This window comes from Heptranchias perlo, chromosome 20 (genome assembly GCF_035084215.1).
Source record: "Heptranchias perlo isolate sHepPer1 chromosome 20, sHepPer1.hap1, whole genome shotgun sequence".
In the NCBI taxonomy this organism is placed as follows: Eukaryota; Metazoa; Chordata; class Chondrichthyes; order Hexanchiformes; family Hexanchidae; genus Heptranchias; species Heptranchias perlo.
The window spans coordinates 25,717,714-25,742,669 of NC_090344.1; the positions used below are offsets into that span (position 1 = coordinate 25,717,714).

The 24,956-nt window shown below is 46.2% G+C and overlaps 1 protein-coding gene, 1 non-coding gene and 1 pseudogene across 2 annotated transcripts; 2 read left to right on the plus strand and 1 right to left on the minus strand.

The window, feature by feature from the left end:
• The first annotated feature begins 340 nt into the window (after window positions 1-340).
• Window positions 341-1,747, plus strand: LOC137335662 (zinc finger protein 774-like). Its single transcript, XM_068000951.1, has one exon. It carries the CDS (start codon window positions 745-747, stop codon window positions 1,696-1,698), a length of 954 nt encoding a protein of 317 aa, XP_067857052.1. The 5' UTR covers window positions 341-744; the 3' UTR covers window positions 1,699-1,747.
• LOC137335991 (zinc finger protein 850-like) lies at window positions 1,722-14,989 on the plus strand (annotated as a pseudogene).
• A 2,840-nt stretch (window positions 14,990-17,829) lies between these two features.
• Window positions 17,830-17,923, minus strand: trnay-gua (transfer RNA tyrosine (anticodon GUA)). The gene is made up of 2 exons: window positions 17,887-17,923; window positions 17,830-17,865 (listed from the first exon to the last, which is right to left on the minus strand). It is a non-coding gene; the product is annotated as a tRNA-Tyr (tRNA).
• Between the last annotated feature and the right edge of the window lie 7,033 nt (window positions 17,924-24,956).

The following is a 24,956-nucleotide window of genomic DNA, read 5'->3' on the forward strand; positions in this document are numbered from 1 at the left end:
CCACACCGAGCCCACTGCTGTACTCACACTCACTCTCTCACACTCACTCTCTCACACTCACTCTCTCACACTCACACTCTCACACTCACTCTCACACTCCCTCTCACATTTCTCTCTCACCCTTTCACTCATGGTTTAGGGCCACTGAAAGATGATGCGATGGGTTTGGATTTCAGCACAGCGAGGAGGGAGAGTGTGTGGGGTGGGGATTTACAGCTTTGAGGAATGAGAGAGGAAATAATGTTCCATAGAAAGTAGAGTTATCTGATCTGAATTTCTATCCTGTACTTACATTGATAACTTTTATAAACTCCTTTTACAGGGTATTAGAAGGGGAGGATTTGCAGAGGGAAATTCAAACCAAAGATCACGTCAAGACCTGATAGAGTCACTCAATTCATCAGGACCTGAATATCATCGGCCTTTGAATGTGGAAGGAGAAATGTTTGTCTGTTCTATCCGTGGGAGAAGATTTCAAACAGCAGTGTGAGTGGAAAATCACCGAGACACACACACCCGAGTGAGTGTTCCAGTGCACTGACTGTGGAAAGAGCTTTAACCAGTTACACAGACAGAAAAAATATCACACCATTCACAGCGGGGAGACACCGTACACGTGTTCTGTGTGGACGAGGCTTCAACTGATCGTCCAACCTGGAGAGACACAAGGACACCCGGACCACGGAGAAACCGTGGAAATGTGGGGACTGTGGGAAGGGATTCAATTACCCGTCACAGCTGGAAATGCATGGACACAATCACACTGGGGAGAGGCCGTTCACCTGCTCCGTGTGTGGGAAGGGATTCACTCGTTCATCCACCCTGCTGAGACACCAGCGAACTCACTCTGATGAGAGACCTTTTAAATGTTCTGACTGTGAGAAGAGCTTTAAAAGCAAAAGTATTCTGCTGACACACCATCGTACTCACACTGGGGAGAGGCCGTTCACCTGCACCGTGTGTGAGAAGAGATTCACTCGGTCATCCCACCTGCTGACACACCAGCGAGTTCACTCTGATGAGAGACCTTTTAAATGTTCTGACTGTGAGAAGAGCTTTAAAAGCAAAATTGATCTGATGAGACACCAACATAGCCACACTGGGGAGAGGCCGTTCACCTGCTCCGTGTGTGGGAAAGGATTCACTCAGTCATCCACCCTGCTGAAACACCAGCGAGTTCACACTGGGGAGAGGCCATTCTCCTGCTCCGTGTGTAAGAAGAGATTCACTCGATCATCACACCTTCTGTCACACCAGCGAGTTCACTCTGATGAGAGACCTTTTAAATGTTCTAACTGTGAGAAGAGGTTTAAAAGCAAAATTGATCTGATGAAACACCAACGTACCCATACTGGGGAGAGGCCGTTCACCTGCTCCGTGTGTGGGAAAGGATTCACTCAGTCATCCCACCTGCTGAAACACCAGCGAGTTCACACTGGGGAGAGGCCGTTCACCTGCTCCGTGTGTAAGAAGAGATTCACTCGGTCATCCCTCCTTCTGTCACACCAGCGAGTTCACACTGGGGAGAGACCTTTTAAATGTTCTGACTGTGAGAAAAGATTTAAAATCAGAAATGATCTGCTGAAACACCAACACACTCACACTGGGGAGAGACTGTTCACCTGCTCCGTGTGTGGGAAGGGATTCACTAATTCATCCCACCTTCTGAGACATCAACTTGTTCACACTATTGAGTGACCTTTTAACTCAGTGACTGTGAGAAGAGCTTTAAAAGCAGAAATGAACTGCTGACACATCAACTCACGCACATTGGGGAGAGACTGTTCACCTGCTCCGTGTGTGGGAAGGGATTCACTCAGTCATCACACGTGCTGAGACACCAGCGAGTTCACATATGACTGCAGGGGTTGGATTCTGCTGTTAATCACATCCAGGACTGAAACATGTTCATTCTGACAGTTGGGGTTTGTTTCTGCTGATGTTAATAACCCCTATAACTGGGCTGGAGTTTAATATCCTGGATATCTGTTAAATAAATCAGCTTTGTTGTAAACACCTTGTTGTAAATTTTGGTCTTTCCCACCTGAGTGTTTAGCATCACCTGGCTGGAGCTCAGAAGGTACAATCTGGGGGGAGGATCGTCCGGTGGGAACAGAACTTCAGCCTGGACACAGTCCTTCAGGGCCACACTGAGAGGGGCAAACGGCACTTTGGTCTTTCTCATCTCTCTTCACTGACAGCAAAGTCACTGTATGACATCCAGTCTAAAAATGACTGTGGTAATTATTCTATGAAGATTTCACCTGTTTGAGTGACAGTCCTGAGTCTACCATTTAAGGCAAGCGTTAACTCATTTAAAATAAACCCGTTAAAAATAAATGAGTTAAAGTCTGCATTAAAATAGCAGAGGGAGGAGTTCACAGGAGCCTGTTAACTGCTGGTACAATTATTCAACAGTCATTCGATCTCCAGATAAAGAAGGACCTGCAGTGTGTTTCCAGAATTCACAGTTTTATTGCTGTGTGCGTGTTAGACACCAGGATCACTAAAAATACACAACCCTGACCATCCACAGGGTGGGGGCGATCCCGACAGTTACTCTGGGATCACTCCCACTGCGGAACTCCACCTCTGACCCTGCTGAAGGTTGCAGGCTCAGGGAGTGGGGCCTCCAGGAGTGGACTGTAAGAAAGCTGACAAATATATGCTGAGGTACCAGAGGAATCCTTACTAAGGAACCGTCTGGGATTTTACCTGTCAGTGTGGGTCTAGCGGTGAATGATTCCTGAGTCCCCGAACTATGTTACATTTAAACCAGATCAGATCAGGATGAATTCAGTTTACCGGAGAATTGGGACAAATATCACCCACAATCGAGGGAGACAAAAGCAGCCATTAGAGAATCTAAGAGATCTTTGGAAAAGAAAATGGTGCACAATTCTGAGGATAACAGCAAATGTTTTTCCAGCTACGTCAGGAGTCAGAAGACCATTAAAGATGCTTTTGGGCCACCGAAAGACAGTTCAGGACAGATTCCCAGGCTATGGCAGAGCTGTTGAATGATTATTTCACATCAGTCTACACTCCTGTGGATGATGCTCAGATTCCAGCTGTGGGATGTGCTGTCAACAATAACATCATAAATATTAAAATAGAATGGGATGTCACTTTGGATAAAATATGAACTCTCAAAATGCATTGTGCTCCAGGTCCAGATGATACTCACCCACGGGTGTTTAAAGAGATGGGACGGGTGCTCTGTGAGCCTCTTGCCTGTATCTTCAACAGCTCAATAGAGTCAGCGATAGTCCCCTGAGATTGGAAGGTAGCTCACGTAGTTCCCATTTTCATTAAAGGGGACAAATCAGAGCCGGGGTATGACAGGCCCATCAGTGTGACCTCGATCTGAGGGAAGATGCTTGAAGGGATCCTAAGAGATGCTGTTTATGATCACGGGGAAAGAGAAGGAGCCATTAGAGATACTCAACACGGCTTCTGGGAAAGAAAATGCTGTCTTACAAACTTGCTTGAGTTTTTTGAAGAAGTTGCTGGGTCAGTGGATGAGGGTAATCCGGTTCACATTGTCTATCTCAGGGGTGTCAAACTAATTTCCTATGGTGAACCTGACCCGATATCATGACACTTGGCCTGGACCACATTCAGCAAAAGTTATCAAACTGGAAATAGATGAAGATAAACTATATTGTTACTTACGTACATTTCGATGTTGTTTACTGCTACTGCTGCTCCTGATAGCTGATCTTTTTTCCCGGAAGCCGTGTTGAGTATCTCTAATGGTCCCTTCTGTTTCCTCGTGATCATAAACAGAATCTCTTAGGATCCCTTCAAGCCTCTTAGCTTGAACTATTGCACCAACATTTGGAGTAAATGACTGGGCTGAGGCCTGTCTTGGATAAAAACATGAGGACCACTTGTCATTACAGAACTGTGTGCCCCAAACACTAACCGTGGAAGTGAATTCCACAGACTGCCTACTCCCCATGTAAAGAAATTTATCTTGACTACTGCTCTAAAACAGATAGCAGGGGTTAATTGTAGCGACTCACACTGTATAAGGTGGAAAGTGATGTTCCACAAGGATTGGTTCTGGGACCACTGTTCACAATTCACATAAACGATTTGGACTCGGGAATCGGAAGTACAATTTCAAAATTAACAGATGACACCAGATTGGCGGGTGGGGTGGAGTTTACATAATATTGATGAAGTTTGCGACCAAATACAAAATACATTAATAAACTTGTAAAATGGGTGCATAATTGGCCAATGAATTTTAATGCAGATGACAGTGAAATGGAGCATCCTGGTAGCAAGAATTTGGAAATTGTGCCCTGTATACCCAAGTCCAAGTCATTAATGTATATCAAGAAAAGCAGTGGTCCCAGCACCGACCCCTGGGGAACACCACAGTATACCTCCCTCCTTTCTGAAAAACAACCATTCATCACTACACTCTGTTTGCTGTTATTCAGCCAATTCTGTATAAATGCTGCTACTGCCCCCTTTATTCCATGGGCTTCAATCTTAATGACAAGCCCATTACGTGGCACTTTATCTAACGCCTTTTGGAAGTCCATACACACCACATCAACTGCATTTCCCTCATCGACCCTCTCTGTTACCTTATCAAAAAACTGTATCAAGTTAGTTAAACACAATTTGCCTTTAACAAATCCGTGCTGGCTTTCCCTAATCCTTGTCCAAGTGGCTGCGAATTCTATCCCGGATTATCGTTGCTAGAACTTTCCCCACTACCGAGGTTAAACTGACTGGTCAGTAGCTGCTGGGTTTTATCTTTCACCCTTTCTTGAACAGGGGTGTAACATTTGCAATTCTCCAGTCCTCTGGCATCACCCCCATATCTAAGGATGTTTGGAAGATTATGGCCAGTACCTCTGCAATTTCCACTGTTACTTCCCTCAGAAACCTAGGATGCATCCCATCCGGACCAGGTTACGTTTCTACTTTAAGTACAGCCAGCCTTTCAAGTACCTCCTCTTTATGAAATTTTAGCCAATCCAGTATCTCAACTACATCTTCCTTTACTGACACTCTGGCAGCATCTTCTTGGTAAAGACAGATGCAAAGTATTTATTTAGTACCTCCGCCATGCCCACTGCCTCCTGCTGCTGTTTCCTCAGTATAACACGGGCCAGTGACGCAATGGATAACACATCTGACTACGGATTAGAAGACTGTAGGTTTGACTCCTACCTGGCTCTGAATTTTTTTTAACTTGTGCATTATTTTATGGCCTTCAATACCTTGCAAGCTGTTCCACTTGGTGGTGCTGCCTGGCTCCATACCTGGTAAGTGCCATCTCAGTGCAGCAAGCAGTGCATCAGTGTCATAATCTGAGGGTCCTGAATTCAAACTTCAGAGAAGGCATCAGGGATTACGAAGCTTTTTTTCCATCTCTCACCTCATCTTTCCATCTTTGCTGCAGAGCAAAATCAAGAACTTTTGCTGACTGCAGCACATCAAAAGATGTGCTGCCCCTTGACCTCTCTGTACCCAAACACACAGTGAAGTTTAGGAAGTTCATGGGCTATGGACTCGCTGACAACGCTCTTGTTTCTGTATCATTGCAGCAAGACAATCGGTGAGTGGAGAATATAATCAACGATCCCACTACTTCTCACATGCTAAGTGAGCGCTCTACCAGTTGAGCTAATTCCTCGTTTGCTGTTTGTAAATCGCCCTTCACAGTTCCCGCCTCACACTCGCCTCCAAGCTGCTCCACGACCAGCAGAGAAATCTTGCCTTGGGTTGCCGCTCCTTGAATATATTAAAAATTTGCTAAAATCGGTGGTATCGAGCATCAGCAAGTGAGGAACAGCAGAACGGGAAGCCACAGTAATCATGAATGATGCTGAGAAGAGCCCGAGCCTGCGGAAGGAAGACGAGGTCACCGGAAAGCAACAGCCGCCCGAGCTTGAGGAGCAGCGTGAGCCCTGACTGACTGACTGATCGAAGACCTTTTTGCCTGAAATTGAGGGCGATTTGAAATGTTGCTGCTCAAAGGCACTCCCTGCTGGTGAGCAGAGGGAAATGCTCGAGTGAAAGAGCGATGCTCGGGCAGACACAGAAAGCTTCAAGGTTTGAGAAAGCAAAAGAGGCGTCCTGTGCGTTCATGGCAACATGTTAATCTGTAAGTTGCCTGTAAAGTTAAGAGAGCGACCTTGAACTAATTGCTGCTTATTGCAAAAGTACGCGTACTCTTTTGAGCCGGAATTGAACAAATGATGTAAGGATGACTTTGTCTTATTTTCCACAACAGTCTTGTCGCTCGACCAGCTGAGTTATCGAAGGAAAGAGGCAAAAATGTTTCACTTTGGTGATTGTTCACCGTGCACCTTTGACACACCCGGACTCGTGGATTCCAGTGCTCATGACTGAGGCTGACTCGGTACCTGCTCGTACCGCAGTGCTGTGGGAGTGTGAGCTGCTCCGTGTTCTCCACAGCCTGGGCCAGTGACACAATGAATAATGCGACTGATTATTGATCTGGAGATTGTGGGTTCAAGTTTACGGAGGGTGTAAAGTGAAAGGCCGGGCCTGGAGAGCATTGGAATAGTCGAGTCTAGAGGTAAACAAAAGCTGGAATGAGGGTTTCAGCAGCAGAACTTCATTGTGGCAGTTGGGATTTGTTTCTGATGATGTTAATAACCGCTGTAACTGCCCCTGGGGGACACCACTGTTTACATCCCCACAGTCTGAAAAACATCCATTAACCACCACTCTGCCCTTTCTCCAACTTCCCATCCACACTGACCCACTCCCTTTAATACCGTGAGCTTGAATCTGATCAACAAGCCTCCTGTCCGGCATCTTCTCAAACACTTTTTAACAATCCATCTTCACAACCTCCATTGCATTTTATCCCCACACTGTGTTATTCCCTCCAATAATCCCTGCTGTCTGTCCTGAATTAATCCATTTCATTCCCAATGTTGAAATCTTTGCTCCACCCACTCGGTTCCATCGGTTTTTCTCCACAACACAAAGGGCCAGTTTTCCCCAAGAGTTTCACACCAATCAGCTTTCAAAATGAGGCAGAGTTTCAGCCAATGAGGGAGATCCGGGCTCAGCCCCGCCCACTCGGTGCCGCCAGTCCCGCCCCTCACACACTCCCATTGGTTGGAGGACCAACCGCCCGCTCGGTCCTCCAGTCCCTCTCCGCTCTTCCTATTGGTCCGGAGCTCCCGTCAATCACCCGGGCAGTGTGAGCTGAGCATGCGCGGCGGGCGGGGAGTGAGGCCGAGATCGTGTCGGCAACAGGTGAGAGATGGGCGGGGGGAGCGGGTTAATAAACCCCGGGGGAGGGGGCGGGGGCTTCACAAACCCCGAGTGCGGCCCCGGGCCCGAATATCAAACAGTGAACATTCTCCTCTCTCTCTCTACACTCCGGGGGCTCCGGTTTAGATCAGACCCGAAACTCAACACACGGCCCGCGGCCTCCGAGCATGCGCAGAGTCAGCGTCAAACCTCGTGACTCATCGAATCAGGGAGCGTCTGTAAATGAAGGAGAAATGGTGATCGGTCAGGGAGCGTCTGTAAATGAAGGAGAAATGGGGATCGGTCAGGGAGCGTCTATAAATGAAGGGGAAATGGTGATGGGTCAGGGAGAGTCTGTAAATGAAGCAGAAGTGGTGCTCGGTCAGGGAGAGTCTGTAAATGAAGGAGAAATGGAGATCAGTTTGGGCACGTCGGTAAATGAAGGAGAAATGGTGATCGGTCAGGGAGCGTCTGGAAATGAAGGAGAAATGTTGATCGGTCAGGGAGCGTCTGGAAATGAAGGAGAAATGCTGAACGGTCAGGGAGCGTCTGGAAATGAAGGAGAAATGGTGAACGGTCAGGGAGCGTCTGGAAATGAAGGAACAATGGAGATCAGTTAGGGAGCGTCTGTAAATGAAGGAGAAGTGGTGCTCGGTCAGGGAGCGTCTGTAAATGAAGGAGAAATGGAGATCAGTTAGGGCACGTCGGTAAATGAAGGAGAAATGGTGATCAGTCAGGCATCGTCTGTAAATGATGGAGAAATGTGGATCGGTCAGGGAGCATCTGTAAATGAAAGAGAAATGGTGAAGGTCAGGGAGTCTGCAAATGAAGGGGAACTGGTGATCGGTCAGGAAGCATCTGCAAATGAAGGAGAAATGGTGATTGGTCAGGAATTGTTTGTAAATGAAGGAGAAATGTTGAATGTCAGGGAGAGTCTGTAAATGAGGAAGAAAACATGACGGTTCATAAGAACATAAGAAATAGGAGCAGGAGTAGGCTGTACGCCCCCTTGAGCCTGCTCTGCCATTCAACAAGATCAAGGCTGATCTTCGACCTCAACTTCACTTTACTGCCCGATCCCCATATCCCTTGATTCCCTTCGAGTCCAAAAATCTATCGATCTGAGCCTTGCAAATACTCAACGACTGACCATTCACAGCCCTTTGAGGTAGAGAATTCCAAAGATTTACAACCCTCTGATTGAAGAAATTCCTCCTCTTCTCAGTCCTAAATGGCCGACCCCTTATCCTGAGACTATGCCCCGAGTTCGACACTGTCCAGCCAGGGGAAACATCCTCTCAGTATCTACCCTCTCAAGCCCTCTCCGAATCTGAGAAGTTTCAATGAAATCACGTCTCATTCTTCCAAACTCCAGAGAGAATGAATTAGCCCATTTTACTCAATCTCTCCTCATAGGACAACCCTCTAATCCCAGGAATCAATCTAGTGAACCTTTGCTGCACCGGCTCCAAGGCAAGTATATCCTTCCTTAGATAAGGAGAGCACAACTGTACACAGTACTCCAGGTGTGGTCTCACCAAAGCCCTGTACAATTGCAACAAGACTTCCTTATTCTTCTACTCCAACCCCCTTGCAATAAAAATTCCAACATTCCAGTTGCCTTCCGAATTGCTCGCTGTACCTGCATGTTATCTTTCGGTGTTTCTTATACGAGGACACCCAAATCTCTCTGAACACCAACATTTAATAGTTTCTCACTGTTTAAAAAAAATTCTGTTTTTCTATTCTTCCTACCAAAGTGAATAACCTCACATTTCCCCACATTATACTCTATCTGCCACCTTCTTGCCCACTCACTTAACCTGTCTATATCCCTTTGCAGACTCTTTGTGTCCTCCTCACAGTTTACTTTCCCATCGAGCTTCATGTCGTCAGCAAACTTGGATACTTTACACTCGGTCCCATCATCGAAGTCAATGATATATATTGTAAATAGCTGAGGCCCAAGCACTGATCCTTGCAGCACCCCACTAGTTACACGTCTCGGTCATTAATATATATCAAAAAGAGGCATGGTCCTAATACCAATCCATGCGGAACATCACTGTATACTTCCTTCCAGTCTGTAAAACAATTGTTCCCCACTGCTCTCTGCATTCTGTCTCTCCGCCAATTTTGTATCCATGCTGCCATGGGCTTCAATTTTACCAACAGGTCCATTCGGTGGTACTTTACCAAACGCCCTTTAAATGTCCGTATACACAACATCGAGTGCACTACCCTCATCAACCCTCTCCGTTATTTCATTGAAGAACTCAATCAAATTAGTCAGACGTGATTTTACTTTTAACAAATCTATATTGACTGTCATTTATTAACTCACGTTCTTCCAAGTGAGAATTAATTTTGTCCCCGATTCTAGTCTCTAGAAGTTTCCCACCACCGACGTTAGGCTGACTGGCCTGTAATTGCCGGGTTTATCCCTCTCCCATATTCTTGAACAGGGGTGTGACACTTGCAATCCTCCAGTCCTCAAACATCACTCCCATATCCAAGGAGGATTGGAAGATTGTGGTCAGAGCCTCCGCTATCTAGACCCTGACTTCCCTCAGTAATCTTGGAGGCATCACATCTGGACCGAGAATCTTTTTTACTTTGAGCACTGCCAATCTTTTAAGTACCTCCTCTTTATCTATTTTTATTGTCTCCAATATCACTACGACCTCCTCCTTTACTGTACAATGGCAGAATCCTCTTCTCTGGTGAAGACGGATGTAAAGTACTCATTTAGTGCCTCAGCCATGCCCTCTGCCTCCACAAGAAGATCTCCTTTTTTGTCCCAAATCGACCCACCCTTCCTTTGACTACCCTTTTACTGTTTGTATGTTTAGAAAAGACTTTTGGATTCCCTTTTATGTTAACCACCAATCTATTCTCATACTCTCTCTTTGCACCTCTTATTCCCTTTTTTAGATCTCCTCTGTACTTTCTTTGTTCAGCCTGGTTCACTACTGTATTATGAACCTTAAATTCGTCATTAACCTCCTTTTTCTGTTTCATTTTAATCTCTATCTCTTTAGTCATCCAGGGAGCTCTAGCTTTGAATGCCCTTCCTTTCTCCCCCGTGGGGATCTTTCTGCGCTGTACCTGAACCAACTCCTCCTTCAAGGCCTCCCATTGTTCAATTACTGTTCTGCCTGGATTTTTGATTCCAATCCATCTGGACAAGATCCCTTTTTAATTCACTGGAATTCGCCCTCCTCCAGTTAAGTATTTTCATATTTGACTGTCCCCTGTCCTTTTCCGTAACTATTCTAAACCTAATGAGATTATGATCACTGCTGCCCCACTGAAACATGCTCCACCTGCCCCACTTCATTCTCCACACCGAGTCCACTGCTGTACTCACATTCACCCTCTCACATTCACTCTCTCACATTCACTCTCTCACATTCACTTTCTCACTCTCTCACATTCACTCTCTCACATTAACTCATGGTTTCGGGCCACTGAAAGATGATGGGTTAGGTTTGGATTTCAGCACAGGGAGGAGGGAGTGTGTGTGGGACGGGGATTTACAGCTTTGGGGAACAAGAGATGAAAGAATGTTCCGTAGAAACTAGAATTGTGTGTTCTGAATTTCGATCGTGTATTTACAGTGATGACTTTTGTAAACTCTTTTTGCAGGGTATTGGAATGGGAGGATTTGCAGACAGGAAACTCAAACCAAAGATCATGTCAAGATCTGACAGAGTCACTCGATTCATCAGGACTTGAATATCATCGGCCTTTGAATATAGAAGGAGAAATGTTTGTTTGTTCTGTCTGTGGGAGAAGATTTCAAACACCCGAGTGAGAGTGTTCCAGTGCACTGACTGTGGAAAGAGCTTTAACCAGTGAAACAGCCTGAAAAAACATCACACCATTCACAGCGGGGAGACACCGTACACGTGTTCTGTGTGTGGACGAGGCTTCAACTGATCGTCCAACCTGGAGAGACACAAGGACACCCGGACCACGGAGAAACCATGGGAATGTGGGGACTGTGGGAAGGGATTCAATTACCCTTCAGAGCTGGAAACTCATCGACGCAGTCACACTGGGGAGAGGCCGTTCACCTGCTCCACGTGTGGGAAGGGATTCGTTCAGTCATACACCCTCCTGATGCACCAGCGATTTCACACTGGGGAGAGGCCGTTCACCTGTTCCGTGTGTGGGAAGAGATTCACTGATTCATCCTCCCTGCTGACACACCAGCGAGTTCACTCTGGTAAGAGACCTTTTAAATGTTCTGACTGTGGGAAGAGGTTTAAAAGCAAAAGTAATCTGCGGACACACCAACGTACTCACACTGGGGAGAGGCCGTTCACCTGTTCCGTGTGCGGGAAGAGATTCACTGATTCATCCTCCCTGCTGATACACCAGCGAGTTCACTCTGATGAGAGACCTTTTGAATGTTCTAACTGTGGGAAGAGCTTTAAAAGGACAAATGATCTGCTGGTACACCAGCGCACTCACACTGGGGAGAGGCCGTTCACCTGCTCTGTGTGTCAGAAGAGATTCACTCGGTCATCCCACCTTCTGACACACCAACGCACTCACACTGGGGAGAGGTCGTTTACCTGCTCTCTGTGTGGGAAGGGATTCGCTCGGTCATCCACCCTGCTGACACACCAGCGAGTTCACTCTGTTGAGAGACCTTTTAAATGCTCTGACTGTGAGAAGAGATTTAAAAGCAGAAACGATATGCTGTCACACCAACGAGTTCACACTGGGGAGAGGCCGTACTGCTGCTTTGTGTGTGGGAAGAGATTCACTCAGTCATCCAACCTGCTGAGACACCAACGAGGTCACACTGGGGAGAGGCCCTTCACCTGCCCCGTGTGTAAGAAGAGATTTACTCGGTCATCCAGCCTTCTGTCACACCAGCGAGTTCACTCTGATGAGAGACCTTTTAAATGTTCTGACTGTGAGAAGAGATTTAAAAGCAAAAGGAATCTGCTGACACACCAACGCACTCACACTGGGTTGAAACCGATCACCCGCTCTCAGCATAAGAAGAGATTCACTCGGTCATCTCACCTTCTGTCACACCAGCGAGTTCACTCCAATGAGAGACCTTTTAAATGTTCTGACTGTGGGAAAAGCTTTAAAAGCAGAAACGAACTGTGGAGACACCAGCGCACTCACACTGGGGAGAGACCGTTCACCTGCTCTGTGTGCGGGAAGGGATTCACTATTTCATCCGAACTGCTGATGCACCAGCGATTTCACTCTGATGAGAGACCTTTCAAATGTTCTGACTGTGGGAAGAGATTTAAAATCAGAAACGAACTGCTGAGACATCAACGCACTCACACTGGGGAGAGGCCGTTCACCCGCTCTCAGCATAAGAAGAGATTCACTCGGTCATCCCACCTTCTGTCACACCAGCGAGTTCACACTGGGGAGAGGCCGTTCACTTGCTCCGTGCGTAAGAAGAGATTCACTCGGTCATCCCACCTTCTGTCATACCAGCGAGTTCACACTGATAAGACACCTTTTAAATGTTCTGACTGTGGGAAGAGGTTTAAAAGCAAAATTAATCTGCTAACACACCAACGCACTCACACTGGGGAGAGACCGTTCACCTGCTTCGTGTGTAAGAAGAGATTCACTCGGTCATCCCACCTTCTGCCACACCAGCGGGTTCACTCTGATGAGAGACCTTTTAAATGTTCTGACTGTGAGAAAAGCTTTAAAAGCAGAAACGAACTGTGGAGACACCAACGCACTCACACTGGGGAGAGACCGTTCACCTGCTCCGTGTGTAAGAAGAGATTCACTCGGTCATCTCACCTTCTGTCACACCAGCGAGTTCACTCTGATGAGAGACCTTTTCAATGTTCTGACTGTGAAAAGCGGTTTAAAAGCAGAAACGAACTGCTGAGACACCAACGCACTCACACTGGGGAGAGGCCGTTCACCTGCTCCGTGTGTAAGAAGAGATTCACTCGGTCATCCCACCTTCTGACACACCAACGTACTCACCCTGGGGAGAGACCTTTAAATGTTCTGACTGTGAGAAGTGTTTTAAAAGCACAAATGATCTGCTGAAACACCAACACACTCACACTGGGGAGAGACTGTTCACCTGGCTCCGTGTGTGGGAAGGGATTCACTAATTCATCCCACCTTCTGAGACATCAACTTGTTCACACTATTGAGTGACCTTTTAATTCACTGACTGTGAGAAGAGCTTTAAAAGCAGAAATGAACTGCTGACACATCAACTCACGCCCATTGGGGAGAGACTGTTCACCTGCTCCGTGTGTGGGAAGGGATTCACTCAGTCATCACACGTGCTGAGACACCAGCGAGTTCACATATGACTGCAGGGGTTGGATTCTGCTGTTAATCCCATCCAGGACTGACCCATGTTCATTCTGACAGTTGGGGTTTGTTTCTGCTGATGTTAATAACCCCTATAACTGGGCTGGAGTTTAATATTCTGGATATCTGTTAAATAAATCAGCTTTATTTTAAACCCTTGTTGTAGATTTTGGTGTTTCCCACCTGAGTGTTTAGCATCACCTGACTGGAGCTCAGAAAGGACAATCTAGGGGGAGGATCGTCCGGTGGGAACAGAACTTCAGCCTGGACACAGTCCTTCAGGGCCACACTGAGAGGGGCAAACGGCACTTTGGTCTTTCTCGTCTCCCTTCTCTGACAGCAAAGTCACCGTGCGGCGTCCAGTCTGAAAATGACTGTGGTAATTATTCTATGGAGATTTAAACTGTTTGTGTGACAGTCCTGAGTCTACCATTTAAGGCAAGCGTTAACGCATTTAAAATAAACCCGTTAAAAATAAATGATTTGAAGTCTGTATTAAAATAGCAGAGGGAGGAGTTCACAGGAGCCTGTTAACTGCTGGTACAATTATACAACAGTCATTCGATCTCCAGATAAAGAAGGACCTGCAGTGTGTTTCCAGAATTCATGGTTTTATTGATGTGTGCGTGTTAGACACCAGGATCACTAAAAATACACGACCAGGACCATCCACAGGGTGGGGGCGATCGCGACAGTTACTCTGGGATCACTCCCACTGCGGAACTCCACCACTGACCCTGCTGAAGGTTGCAGGCTCAGGGAGTGGGGCCTCCAGGAGTGGACTGTAAGATAGCTGACAAATATATGCTGAGGTACCAGAGGAATCCTTACTAAGGAACCATCTGGGGTTTCTGGGTGAATGATTCCTGACTCCCTGAACTGTCTTACATTTAACCCAGATCGGATCAGGATGAATTCAGTTTACAGGAGAATTGGGACAAATATCACCCACAATCGAGGGAGACACAAGCAGCCTTTAGAGAAGCTCAGAGATCTTTGAAAAGAAGATGTTGCCCAATTGTAGGAATAATAGCAAACGTCTTTCCAACTACGTCAGGATTCAGAAGACCATTAAAGATGGTTTAGGGCCACTGAGAGACAGTTCAGGACAGATTCCCAGGCTATGGCAGAGCTGTTAAATGACTATTTCTCATCAGCCTACACTCCTGTCGATGATGCTCAGATTCCAGCTGTGGGATGTGCTGTCAACAATAACATCATAAATATTAAAATAGAAAGGGATGTCATCTTGGATAAAATACGAAATCTCCAAATAGTTTCTGCTCCAGGTCCAGATGATATCCACCCCCGGGTGTTTAAAGAGATGGGACGGGTGCTCTTTGAGCACATTGCCTGTATCTTCAACAGCTCAATAGAGTCAGGGATTGTCCCCTGAGATTGGAAGGTAGCTCACGTAGTTCCCATTTTCATTAAAGGGGACAAATCAGAGCCAGGGAAAGACAGGCCCATCAGTGTGACATCGATCTGAGGGAAGATGCTTGAAGGGATCCTAAGAGATGCTGTTTATGATCACGGGGAAAGAGAAGGGGCCATTAGAGATACTCAACACGGCTTCTGGGAAAGAAAATGGTGTCTCACAAACTTGCTTGAGTTTTTTGAAGAAGTTGCTGGGTTAGTGGATGAGGGTAATCCGGTTCACATTGTCTATCTCAGGGGTGTCAAACTCATTTCCTATGGTGAACCTGACCTGATATCATGACACTTGGCCTGGACCACATTCAGCACAAGTTATTAAACTGGAAATAGATGAAAATGAACTATATTGTTACTTCCATACATTAAGATGTTGTTTTCTGCTACTGCTGCTCCCGATACCTGGTGCATCTTAGCTTGAACTATTGCACCAACATTTGGAGTAAATGACTGGCCTGAGGCCTGTCTTGGATAAAAACATGAGGACCACTTGTCATTACAGAACTGTGTGACCCAAACACTAACCGTGGAAGTGAATTCCACAGACTGACAACTCCCTATCTAAAGAAGTTTCTCTTGACTACTGCTCTAAAACAGATAGCAGGGGTTAATTGTAGCGACTCACACTGTATAAGGTGGAAAGTGATGTTCCACAAGGATTGGTTCTGGGACCACTGTTCACAATTCACATAAACGATTTGGACTCAATCAGAAGTACAATTTCAAAATTTACAGATGACACCAGATTGGCGGGGTGGGGTGGAGTTTAGATAATATTAATGAAGATTGCGATCAAACACAAAATACATTAATAAACTTGAAAAATGGGTGTATAATTGGCCAATGAATTTTAATGCAGATGTTAGTGAAGTGGAGCATTTTGGTCGCAAGAATTTGGAAATTGTGCCCTGTATACCCAAGTCCAAGTCATTAATGTATATCAAGAAAAGCAGTGGTCCCAGCACCGACCCCTGGGGAACACCACTGTGCATCTCCCTCCATTCCGAAAAACAACCGTTCACCACTACACTCTGTTTCCTGTTATTTGGCCAATTCTGTATCCATGCTGCTACTGCCCCCTTTTATTCCATGGACTTCAATCTTGATGACAAACCCATTGTGAGGCACTTTATCTGACGCCTTTTGGAAGTCCATACACACCACATTAGCTGCATTTCCCTCATCTACTCTCTGTTACCTCATCAAAAAACTGTATCAATTTAATTAAACACGATTTACCTTTAACAAATCCGTGCTGGCTTTCTCTAATCCTTGTCCAAGTGACTGCTAATTCTCTCCCGGATTATCGTTGCTGGAACTTTCCACACTACCGAGGTTAAACTGACTGGTCTGTAGATGCTGGGTTTTATCTTTCACCCTTTCTTGAACAAGGGTGTAACATTCGCAATTCTCCAGTCATCTGGCATCACCCCCTTATCCATGGATGTTTGGAAGATTATGGCCAGTACCTCTGCAATTTCCACCTTTACTTCCCTCACTAACCGAGGATGCATCCCATCCAGACCAGGTGACGTTTCTACTTTAAGTCCAGCCAGCCTTTCAAGTACCTCCTCTTTATGAATTTTTAGCCAATCCAGTATCTCAACTACATCTTCCTTTACTGACATTCTGGCAGCATCTTCTTCCATGGTGAAGACAGATGGAAAGTATTTATTTAGTACCTCTGCCATGTTCACTGCCTCACAATGCTACTTCCTCACTATAATTGTGACTAGTGGTGCAATGGATAACGCATATGATTATGGATTAGAAAACAAGAGGTTCGATTCCTACTTGGTTTGGGAATTTTTTTGCAAACTGTACATTATTTTATTGCTTTCTATACCTTGCAAACTGTCCAACTTGGTGGTGCTGCCTGGCTCCAGACCTGGTAAGTGCCTTCTTAGTGCAGCAAGCAGTGCATCAGTGTCATAATCTGAGGGTCCTGAATTCAAACTTCAGAGAAGGCATCAGGGATTACAAAGCTGTTTTTCCATCTCTCACCTCATCTTTCCATCTTTGCTGCAGAGCAAAATCAAGAACTTTTGCTGACTGCAGCCCATCAAAAGATTTGCTGCCCCTTGACCTCTCTGTACTCAAACACACAGTAAAGTTTAGGAAGTTCATGGGCTATGGACTCGCTGACAACACTTCATTCTGTATAATTGCACCAAGACAAACGGTGAGTGGAGAATATAATCAACGATCCCGCTACTTCTCACAGGCCAAGTGACCGCTCTGCCAGTTGAGCTAATTCCTCGTTTGCTGTTTGTAAATCGTCCTTCACAGTTCCCACCTCACACTCGCCTCCAAGCTGCTCCACGACCAGCAGAGAAATCTTGCCTTGGGTTGCCGCTCCTTGAATATATGGAATACTTTGCTCCAATCGGCGGTATCGAGCATCAGCAAGTGAGGAACAGCAGAACAGGAAGCCACGGTAATCATGAATGATGCTGAAAAGAGCCCGAGCCTGCGGAAGGAAGACGAGGTCACTGGAAAGCAACAGCCGCCCGAGCTTGAGGGAGCAGCGTGAGCCCTGTCTGACTGACTGATCGAAGATCTTTTTTGCCTGAAATTGAGGGCGATTTGAAGTGTTGCTGCTCAAAGGCACTCCCTGCTGGTGAGCAGAGGGAAATGCTCAAGTGAAACAGCCGTGCTCGGGCAGACACAGAAAGCTTTCAGGTTTGAGAAAGGAAAAGTGGTGTCCTGTGACTCAGTGGCAACATGTTAATCTGTAAGCTGCCTGGAAAGTTCAGAGATCGACCATGTGGTAATTGCTGCTTATTCCAAAAGCACACTCACTCCTTCGAGCCGGAATTGAACCAGCGACCTAAGGATGACTTTACTTTGGTTAATGCACTACAGTCCTCCGCTCTACCAGCTGAGCTATCGAAGGGAAGAGATATAAATCACTGTCTTTGGTGATTGTTCACCGTGCGCCTGTTGACATGTTCAGACTCGTGGAGTCCGGTGCTGATCGAAGACTTCTTTTGCCTGAGAGCGAGAGCTGAGTGTTTTGAAGTATTGTTGCTCAAAAGCACTCCCTGCTGGTGAGCAGAGGCAAAACAGCCTTGTTTGGGCAGACACAGAAAGTTCTGAAGTTTGTGAAAGGAAAAGAGGCGTCCTGTGCTTTCATGGCAACATGTTAATCTGTAAGTTGTGTGTAAAATTAAGAGAGTGACCTTGAACTAATTGCTGCTTATTGCAAAAGCACACGTACTCCTTCGAGCCGGAATTCAATAAATGACATAAGGATGACTTTGTCTTATTTTCCACGACAGTCTTGTCACTCGACCAGCTGAGGTATGGAAGGGAAGCGGCAAAAATATTTCACTTTGGTGATTGTTCACCGTGCTCCTTTGACACACCCGGACTCGTAGATTCCAGTGCTCATGACTGAGGCTGACTCAGTACCTGCTCATACCACAGCGCTGTAGGAGTGTGAGCTGCTCCGTGTTCTCCACAGTCTGGGCCAGTGACGTAATGAATAATGTGACCGATTATTGATCTGGAGATTGTGGGTTCAAGTTTACGGAGGGTGTAAAGTGGAAGGCCGGGCCTGGAGAGCATTGGAATAGTCGCGTCTAGAGGTAAACAAAGGCACTGATGAGGGTTTCAGCAGCAGAACTTCATTCTGGAAGTTTGGATTTGGTTCTGCTGATGTTAATAACCGCTATAACTGGGCTGAAATTCAATATTCTGGATCTATGTCAAATAAATCAACTTTGTTTCAAACAGAATGTTTCAATTACTTGCTGAAATCAAGATAAGAGACTAATTGATGTCCTAACTACCGATTATTCTGCATTTTTTCCTTTCTCACTTCAGATTATTTCAGTTCTCATATCTTCAATTACTCTCATGGCCAAGTCCCAGTTCCCCGGTCCTTCCCGAGTGCCTCTCCCAGCCTTGGGATCCAGGGAAGGTATCAGTAATGTACCCGGGATCACGAAACACAAAACCCAGTCTGTGAATCATTTTCAGCTACTGGACTTATCGTGTGTCCCACTGCATCTCTCTCAACTTCGATGTGTGAATAGAGCATCAGGCCTGGAAATCTCGTCTTCAATTTAAATACACTCAGCAAATGTATTTAACAAAATACAAACAAGTAAACACATCACGGCTCAATAATCCAGCAGTAAATTCAAAGGAGTAAGTCTGTTATCACACTCCTCGAGTGGACAGAATAAAGAAAAATCCCAACTCTAAGATCCCCTCGAATCCTTTGCAAATACCTTACAAATTTTGACAATAATCAACAAGTCTAATTGAATGTTGACCTTTATCTTGAGTGGGGTTGGAATACAGAAGTGATGTTTCAGTTGTAAAGAACCTTGGTCAGACCCCACCTGGAGAACTGGGCACCGAACCGAGAGAGAGATCAATCGGCCGTGGAAAAGGTACAGTGCAGATTCACCAGAATGACGCCGGGGTTAAAAGGATTAAATTATGAGGACGGGTTGCTGAAACTTGGTTTTATTCCATTGAATTCAGAACATTGAGATGTGATCACATCGAGGTGTTTAAAATAATGAAGGGATTCAATAAGGTAGATACAGAGAAATGATTTCTTCTGGAGGAGGAATCCAGAACAAGAGGGCATAAGAAATACGAGTCGGAGTGGGCCATACGGCCCCTTGAGCCTGCTCTGCCAAACAGTCAGTGCATGGCTGATCTTCTACCTTAACTCCACTTTCCTGCCCGATTCCTTGATTCCCTCGGTGTCCAAAAATCTCTCCATCTCATTCTTGAATATACTCAACGACTGAGCATCCACAGCACTCTGAGGTAGAGAAATCCAACGTTTCATCACCGTCTGAGTGAAGAAATCTTTCCTCATCTCAGTCCTAATTGGCCGATCCCTTATCCTGAGACTATGCCCCCTAGTTCTAGACTTTCCAGCAAGGGGAAACAGCCTCTCAGCATCGACCCTGTCAAGCCCTCTAAGAATTTTAGACGTGTCAATCAGATCACCTCTCATTCTTCCAAACTCCAGAGAATATAGGGCAATTCTACTCAATCTCTCCTCATACAACAACCCTCTCATCCCAGGAATCAATCCAGTGAACCTTTGTTGCACCCCCTCGAATCAAGTATATCCTTCCTCAGGTAAGGAGACCAAAACTGTACACAGTACTCCAGGTGTGGTCTCACCAAAGCCCTATACAATTGCAGCAAGACTTCCTTACTCTTATTCCTCAAAGCACTGACAATAAAGGCCAACATACTATTTGCTTTCCTAATTGTTTGCTGTATCTGCATATTAGCTTTTAGAAAATATTCTGCTTTTCTATTCTTCCCACCAAAGTGAATAATTTCCAAATTTCCCCACATTGTACTCCATCTGCCACCTTCTTGATAATCTTAAAATTAGAGCTAGGTCATTTAAGAGCAAAACAAAGTGGAAATTACAAACTCACTTCCCCAAAAGGCTGTGGATGCTGGGGCTCGATTGAAACTTTCAAAATTGAGATTGATAGATTTGTGTTGTTTGAGGGTTGCAAGGGATATGGAACAAAGGCGAGTAAATGGAGTTGTGGTACAGATTAGTCCTGATCCAACTGAATGGTGGAGTTGGCTTCAGGGGCTAAATGGCGAATTCCTGTTCCTGAACCCAGTCACTGACACCAATCACCTCCATTCTGAAAAAATCACCACAGTCACTGACATTAATCTTAACCTGTCTTATACAAACCAACCCCCATACTCACTGACACCCATCTCACTGAATGGTGGAACAGGCTTGAGGGGCTGAATGGCCTACTCCTGTTCCTAATGTTCCTATATCACACTTAAGTTGCTAACATTCCTCTTCACAGTTCTTAATGCTCCCTATCTTGGTGTCCTCAGGAAATGTTGATCTTATGCCCTTGTACCTAAGCCCAGGTCATTGCTCTGTATTGAGAAGACCAATGGTCCCAACACTGCCCCTGGGGGACACCACCGTTTACATCCCCACAGTCTGAAAAACATCCATTAACCACTACTCTGCCCTTTATCCAACTTCCCATCCACACTGACCCACTCCCTTTAATACCGTGAGCTTTAATCTTATCAACAAGCCTCCTGTCCGGCATCTTCTCAAACACTTTTTAACAATCCATCTTCACAACATCCATTGCATTTTATCCCTACACTGTGTTATTTCCTCCAATAATCCCTGCTGTCTGTCCTGAATTAATCCATTTTAGAACAAATGTTGAAATCTTTGCTCCACCCACACGGTTCCATCTGTTTAAAGCCACAACAGAAAGGGCCAGTTTTCCCCTCGAGTTTGACATCAATCAGGTTTAAAAATGATGTGGAGATGCAGGTTATGGACTGGGGTTGACAATTTGTAAACAATTTTACAACACCAAGTTATAGTCCAACAATTTTATTTCATAATCACAAGCTTTCGGAGGCGTCCTCCTTCCTCAGGTGAATGTGGAAATGAAATCCTCGGACATTTCGCATTTCTAAATCAGAGAACAATACCTGGTGATTACAGATCGTCTTTCCAACTGCCCGTTGCCAAGGCAATCAAAGTGTTCCGACAGAGAGGTGTTACCTACAGGGCCACCGAATATACAAACAACCAAAAAGAAGAAAAAAACAGAGAGAGAGGCAGAAACATAGAAACATCCGGAAGGAAGAGAAAGACAGCAAATGACCCGTTATATTAAAAACAGATAACTTTTGTTCGCTGGTGGGGTTACGTGTAGCGTGACATGAACCCAAGATCCCGGTTGAGGCCGTCCTCATGGGTGCGGAACTTGGCTACCAATTTCTGCTCGACGATTTTGCGTTGTCGTGTGTCTTGAAGGCCGCCTTCGAGTACGCTTACCCGAAGGTCGGTGGCTGAATGTCCTTGACTGCTGAAGTGTTCACCGACTGGGAGGGAACCCTCCTGTCTGGCGATTGTTGCACGGTGTCCGTTCATCCGTTGTCACAGCGTCTGCATGGTCTCGCCAATGTACCAGGCTCTGGGGCATCCTTTCCTGCAACGTATGAGGTAGACAACGTTGGCCGAGTCACAGGAGTATGAACCATGCACCTGGTGGGTGGTGTCCTCTCGTGTGATGGTGGTGTCTGTGTCGATGATCTGGCATGTCTTGCAGAGGTTACCGTGGCAGGGTTGTGTGGTGTCGTGGACGCTGTTCTCCTGAAAGCTGGGTAATTTGCTGCGAACGATGGTCTGTTTGAGTTTGGGTGGCTGTTTAAAGGCGAGTAGTGGAGGTGTGGGGATGGCCATAGCGAGGTGTTTGTCGTCATTGATGACATGTTGAAGGCTGCGGAGAACATGGCGTAGTTTCTCCGCTCTGGGGAAGTACTGGACGACGAAGGATACTCTGTTGGTTGCGTCCCGTGTTAGTCTTCTGAGGAGGTCTATGCAATTTTTCGCTGTGGCCCGTCGGAACTGTCGATCGATGAGTCGAGCGTCATATCCCGTTCTTACTAGGGCGTCTTTCAGCGTCTGTCGGTGTCCATCGCGTTCCTCCTCGTCTGAGCAGACCCTTTGTATTCACAGGGCCTGTCCATAGGGGATGGCCTCTTTGACGTGGTTAGGGTGGAAGCTGGAAAAGTGGAGCATCGTGAGGTTGTCCGTGGGCTTGCGGTAGAGTGAGGTGCTGAGGTGCCCGTCTTAGATGGAGATTCGTGTGTCCAAGAAAGAAACTGATTCTGAGGAGTAGTCCATGGTGAGCTTGATGGTGGGATGGAATTTGTTGATGTTATCGTGTAGTCTCTTCAGTGATTCTTCGCCGTGGGTCCATAGAAAGAAAATATTGTCGATGTATCTGGTGTATAGTGTTGGTTGGAGGTCTTGTGCAGTGAAGAAGTCCTGCTCGAACTTGTGCATGAAAATGTTGGCGTATTGGGGTGCGAATTTGGTCCCCATGGCTGTTCCGTGTGTTTGGGTAAAGAACTGGTTATCGAAGGTGAAGACATTGTGATCCAGGATGAAGCGGATGAGTTGTAGGATGGCTTCTGGGGATTGGCTGTTGTTGGTGTTGAGTACTGATGCTGTCGCAGCAATGCCGTCATCGTAGGGGATACTGGTGTATAGTGCCGAGACGTCCATCGTGGTGAGAAGTGTTCCTGGTTCAACTGGTCCGTGGGTACTGAGTTTTTGTAGGAAGTCTGTAGTGTCGCGACAGAAGCTGGGGGTTCCCTGTACGATGGGACACAGATACCACCATCACACGAGAGGACACCACCCACCAGGTGCACGGTTCATACTCCTGTGACTCGGCCAACGTTGTCTAACCTCATACATTGCAGGAGAGGATGCCCCAGAGCATGGTACATTGGCGAGACCATGCAGACGCTGTGACAACGGATGAACGGACACCGCGCAACAATCGCCAGACAGGAGGGTTCTCTCCCTGTCGGGGAACACTTCAGCAGTCATGGACATTCAGCCACCGACCTTCGGGTAAGCGTACTCCAAGGCGGCCTTCGAGACACACGACAACGCAAAATCGTCGAGCAGAAATTAATAGCCAAGTTCCGCACCCATGAGGACGGCCTCAACCGGGATCTTGGGTTCATGTCACGCTACACGTAACCCCACCAGCGAACAAATGTTATCTGTTTTTACTTAAAAAGAAATTAAGAGATCAAGGAGGGGCCATGAAATAACACTGGCGAGCAAAATAAAGGAAAATCCTAAGATGTTTTATAAGTATATTGAGGGTAAGAGGATGACAAGGGAAAAAATAGGGCCCATTAGGGACAAAAATGGCAATCTGTGTGTGGAGCCGGCAGATGTAGGAGGGGTTCTAAATGAATTTTTTGCATCTGTTTTCACTATGGAGAAGGACGATGTAGACATAGAAATACGGCAGGGGGACTGTGATATACTCGAACATATTAACATCGAGCGGGAGGAGGTATTGGCGGTTTTAGCAGGCCTAAAAATGGATAAATCCCCAGGCCCGGACGAAATGTATCCCAGGCTACTGTGTGAGGCAAAGGAGGAGATTGCGGGGGCTCTGACACATATATTCAGAACCTCTCTGGCCACAGGGGATGTGCCAGAGGACTGGAGAACCGCTAATGTAATACCATTATTCAAGAAGGGGAGTAGTGGAAAACCGGGGAACTACAGGCCAGTGAGCCTAACATCAGTGGTAGGAAAATTATTGGAAAAAATTCTGAAGGACAAAATTAGTCTCCACTTGGAGAAGCAAGGATTAATCAGGGATAGTCAACATGGCTTTGTCAAGGGAAGATCATGTCTGACTAATTTGATTGAATTTTTTGAGGGGGTGACTAGGCGTGTGGATGAGGGTAACGCAGTGGATGTGGTATACATGGATTTCAGTAAGGCCTTCGATAAAGTCCCCCACAGGAGACTGGTCAAGAAGGTACGAGCCCATGGAATCCAGGGTGCCTTTGCACCTTGGATACAAAACTGGCTTAGTGGCAGAAGGCAGAGGGTGATGGTCGAAGGTTGTTTTTGTGACTGGAAGCCTGTGGCCAGTGGGGTACCACAGGGATCGGTGCTGGGTCCCTTGCTGTTTGTGGTCTACATTAATGACTTGGATATGAATGTAAAAGGTATGATCAGTAAGTTCGCTGATGATACAAAGATTGGTAGGGTGGTAAATAGTGAGGAGGATAGCCTCAGTCTGCAGGACGATACAGATGGGTTGGTCAGATGGACGGAACAGTGGCAAATGGAATTTAACCCGGAAAAGTGCGAGGTGATGCACTTTGGAGGGACTAACAAGGCAAGGGAATACACAATGAATGGGAGGACCCTAGGCAAGACAGAGGGTCAGAGGGATCTTGGTGTGCAAGTTCACAGATCCCTGAAGGCGGCGGAACAGGTAGATAAGGTGGTAAAGAAGGCATATGGGATACTTGCCTTTATTAGCCGAGGCATAGAATATAAGAGCAAGGAGGTTATGATGGAGCTGTATAAAACACTGGTTAGGCCA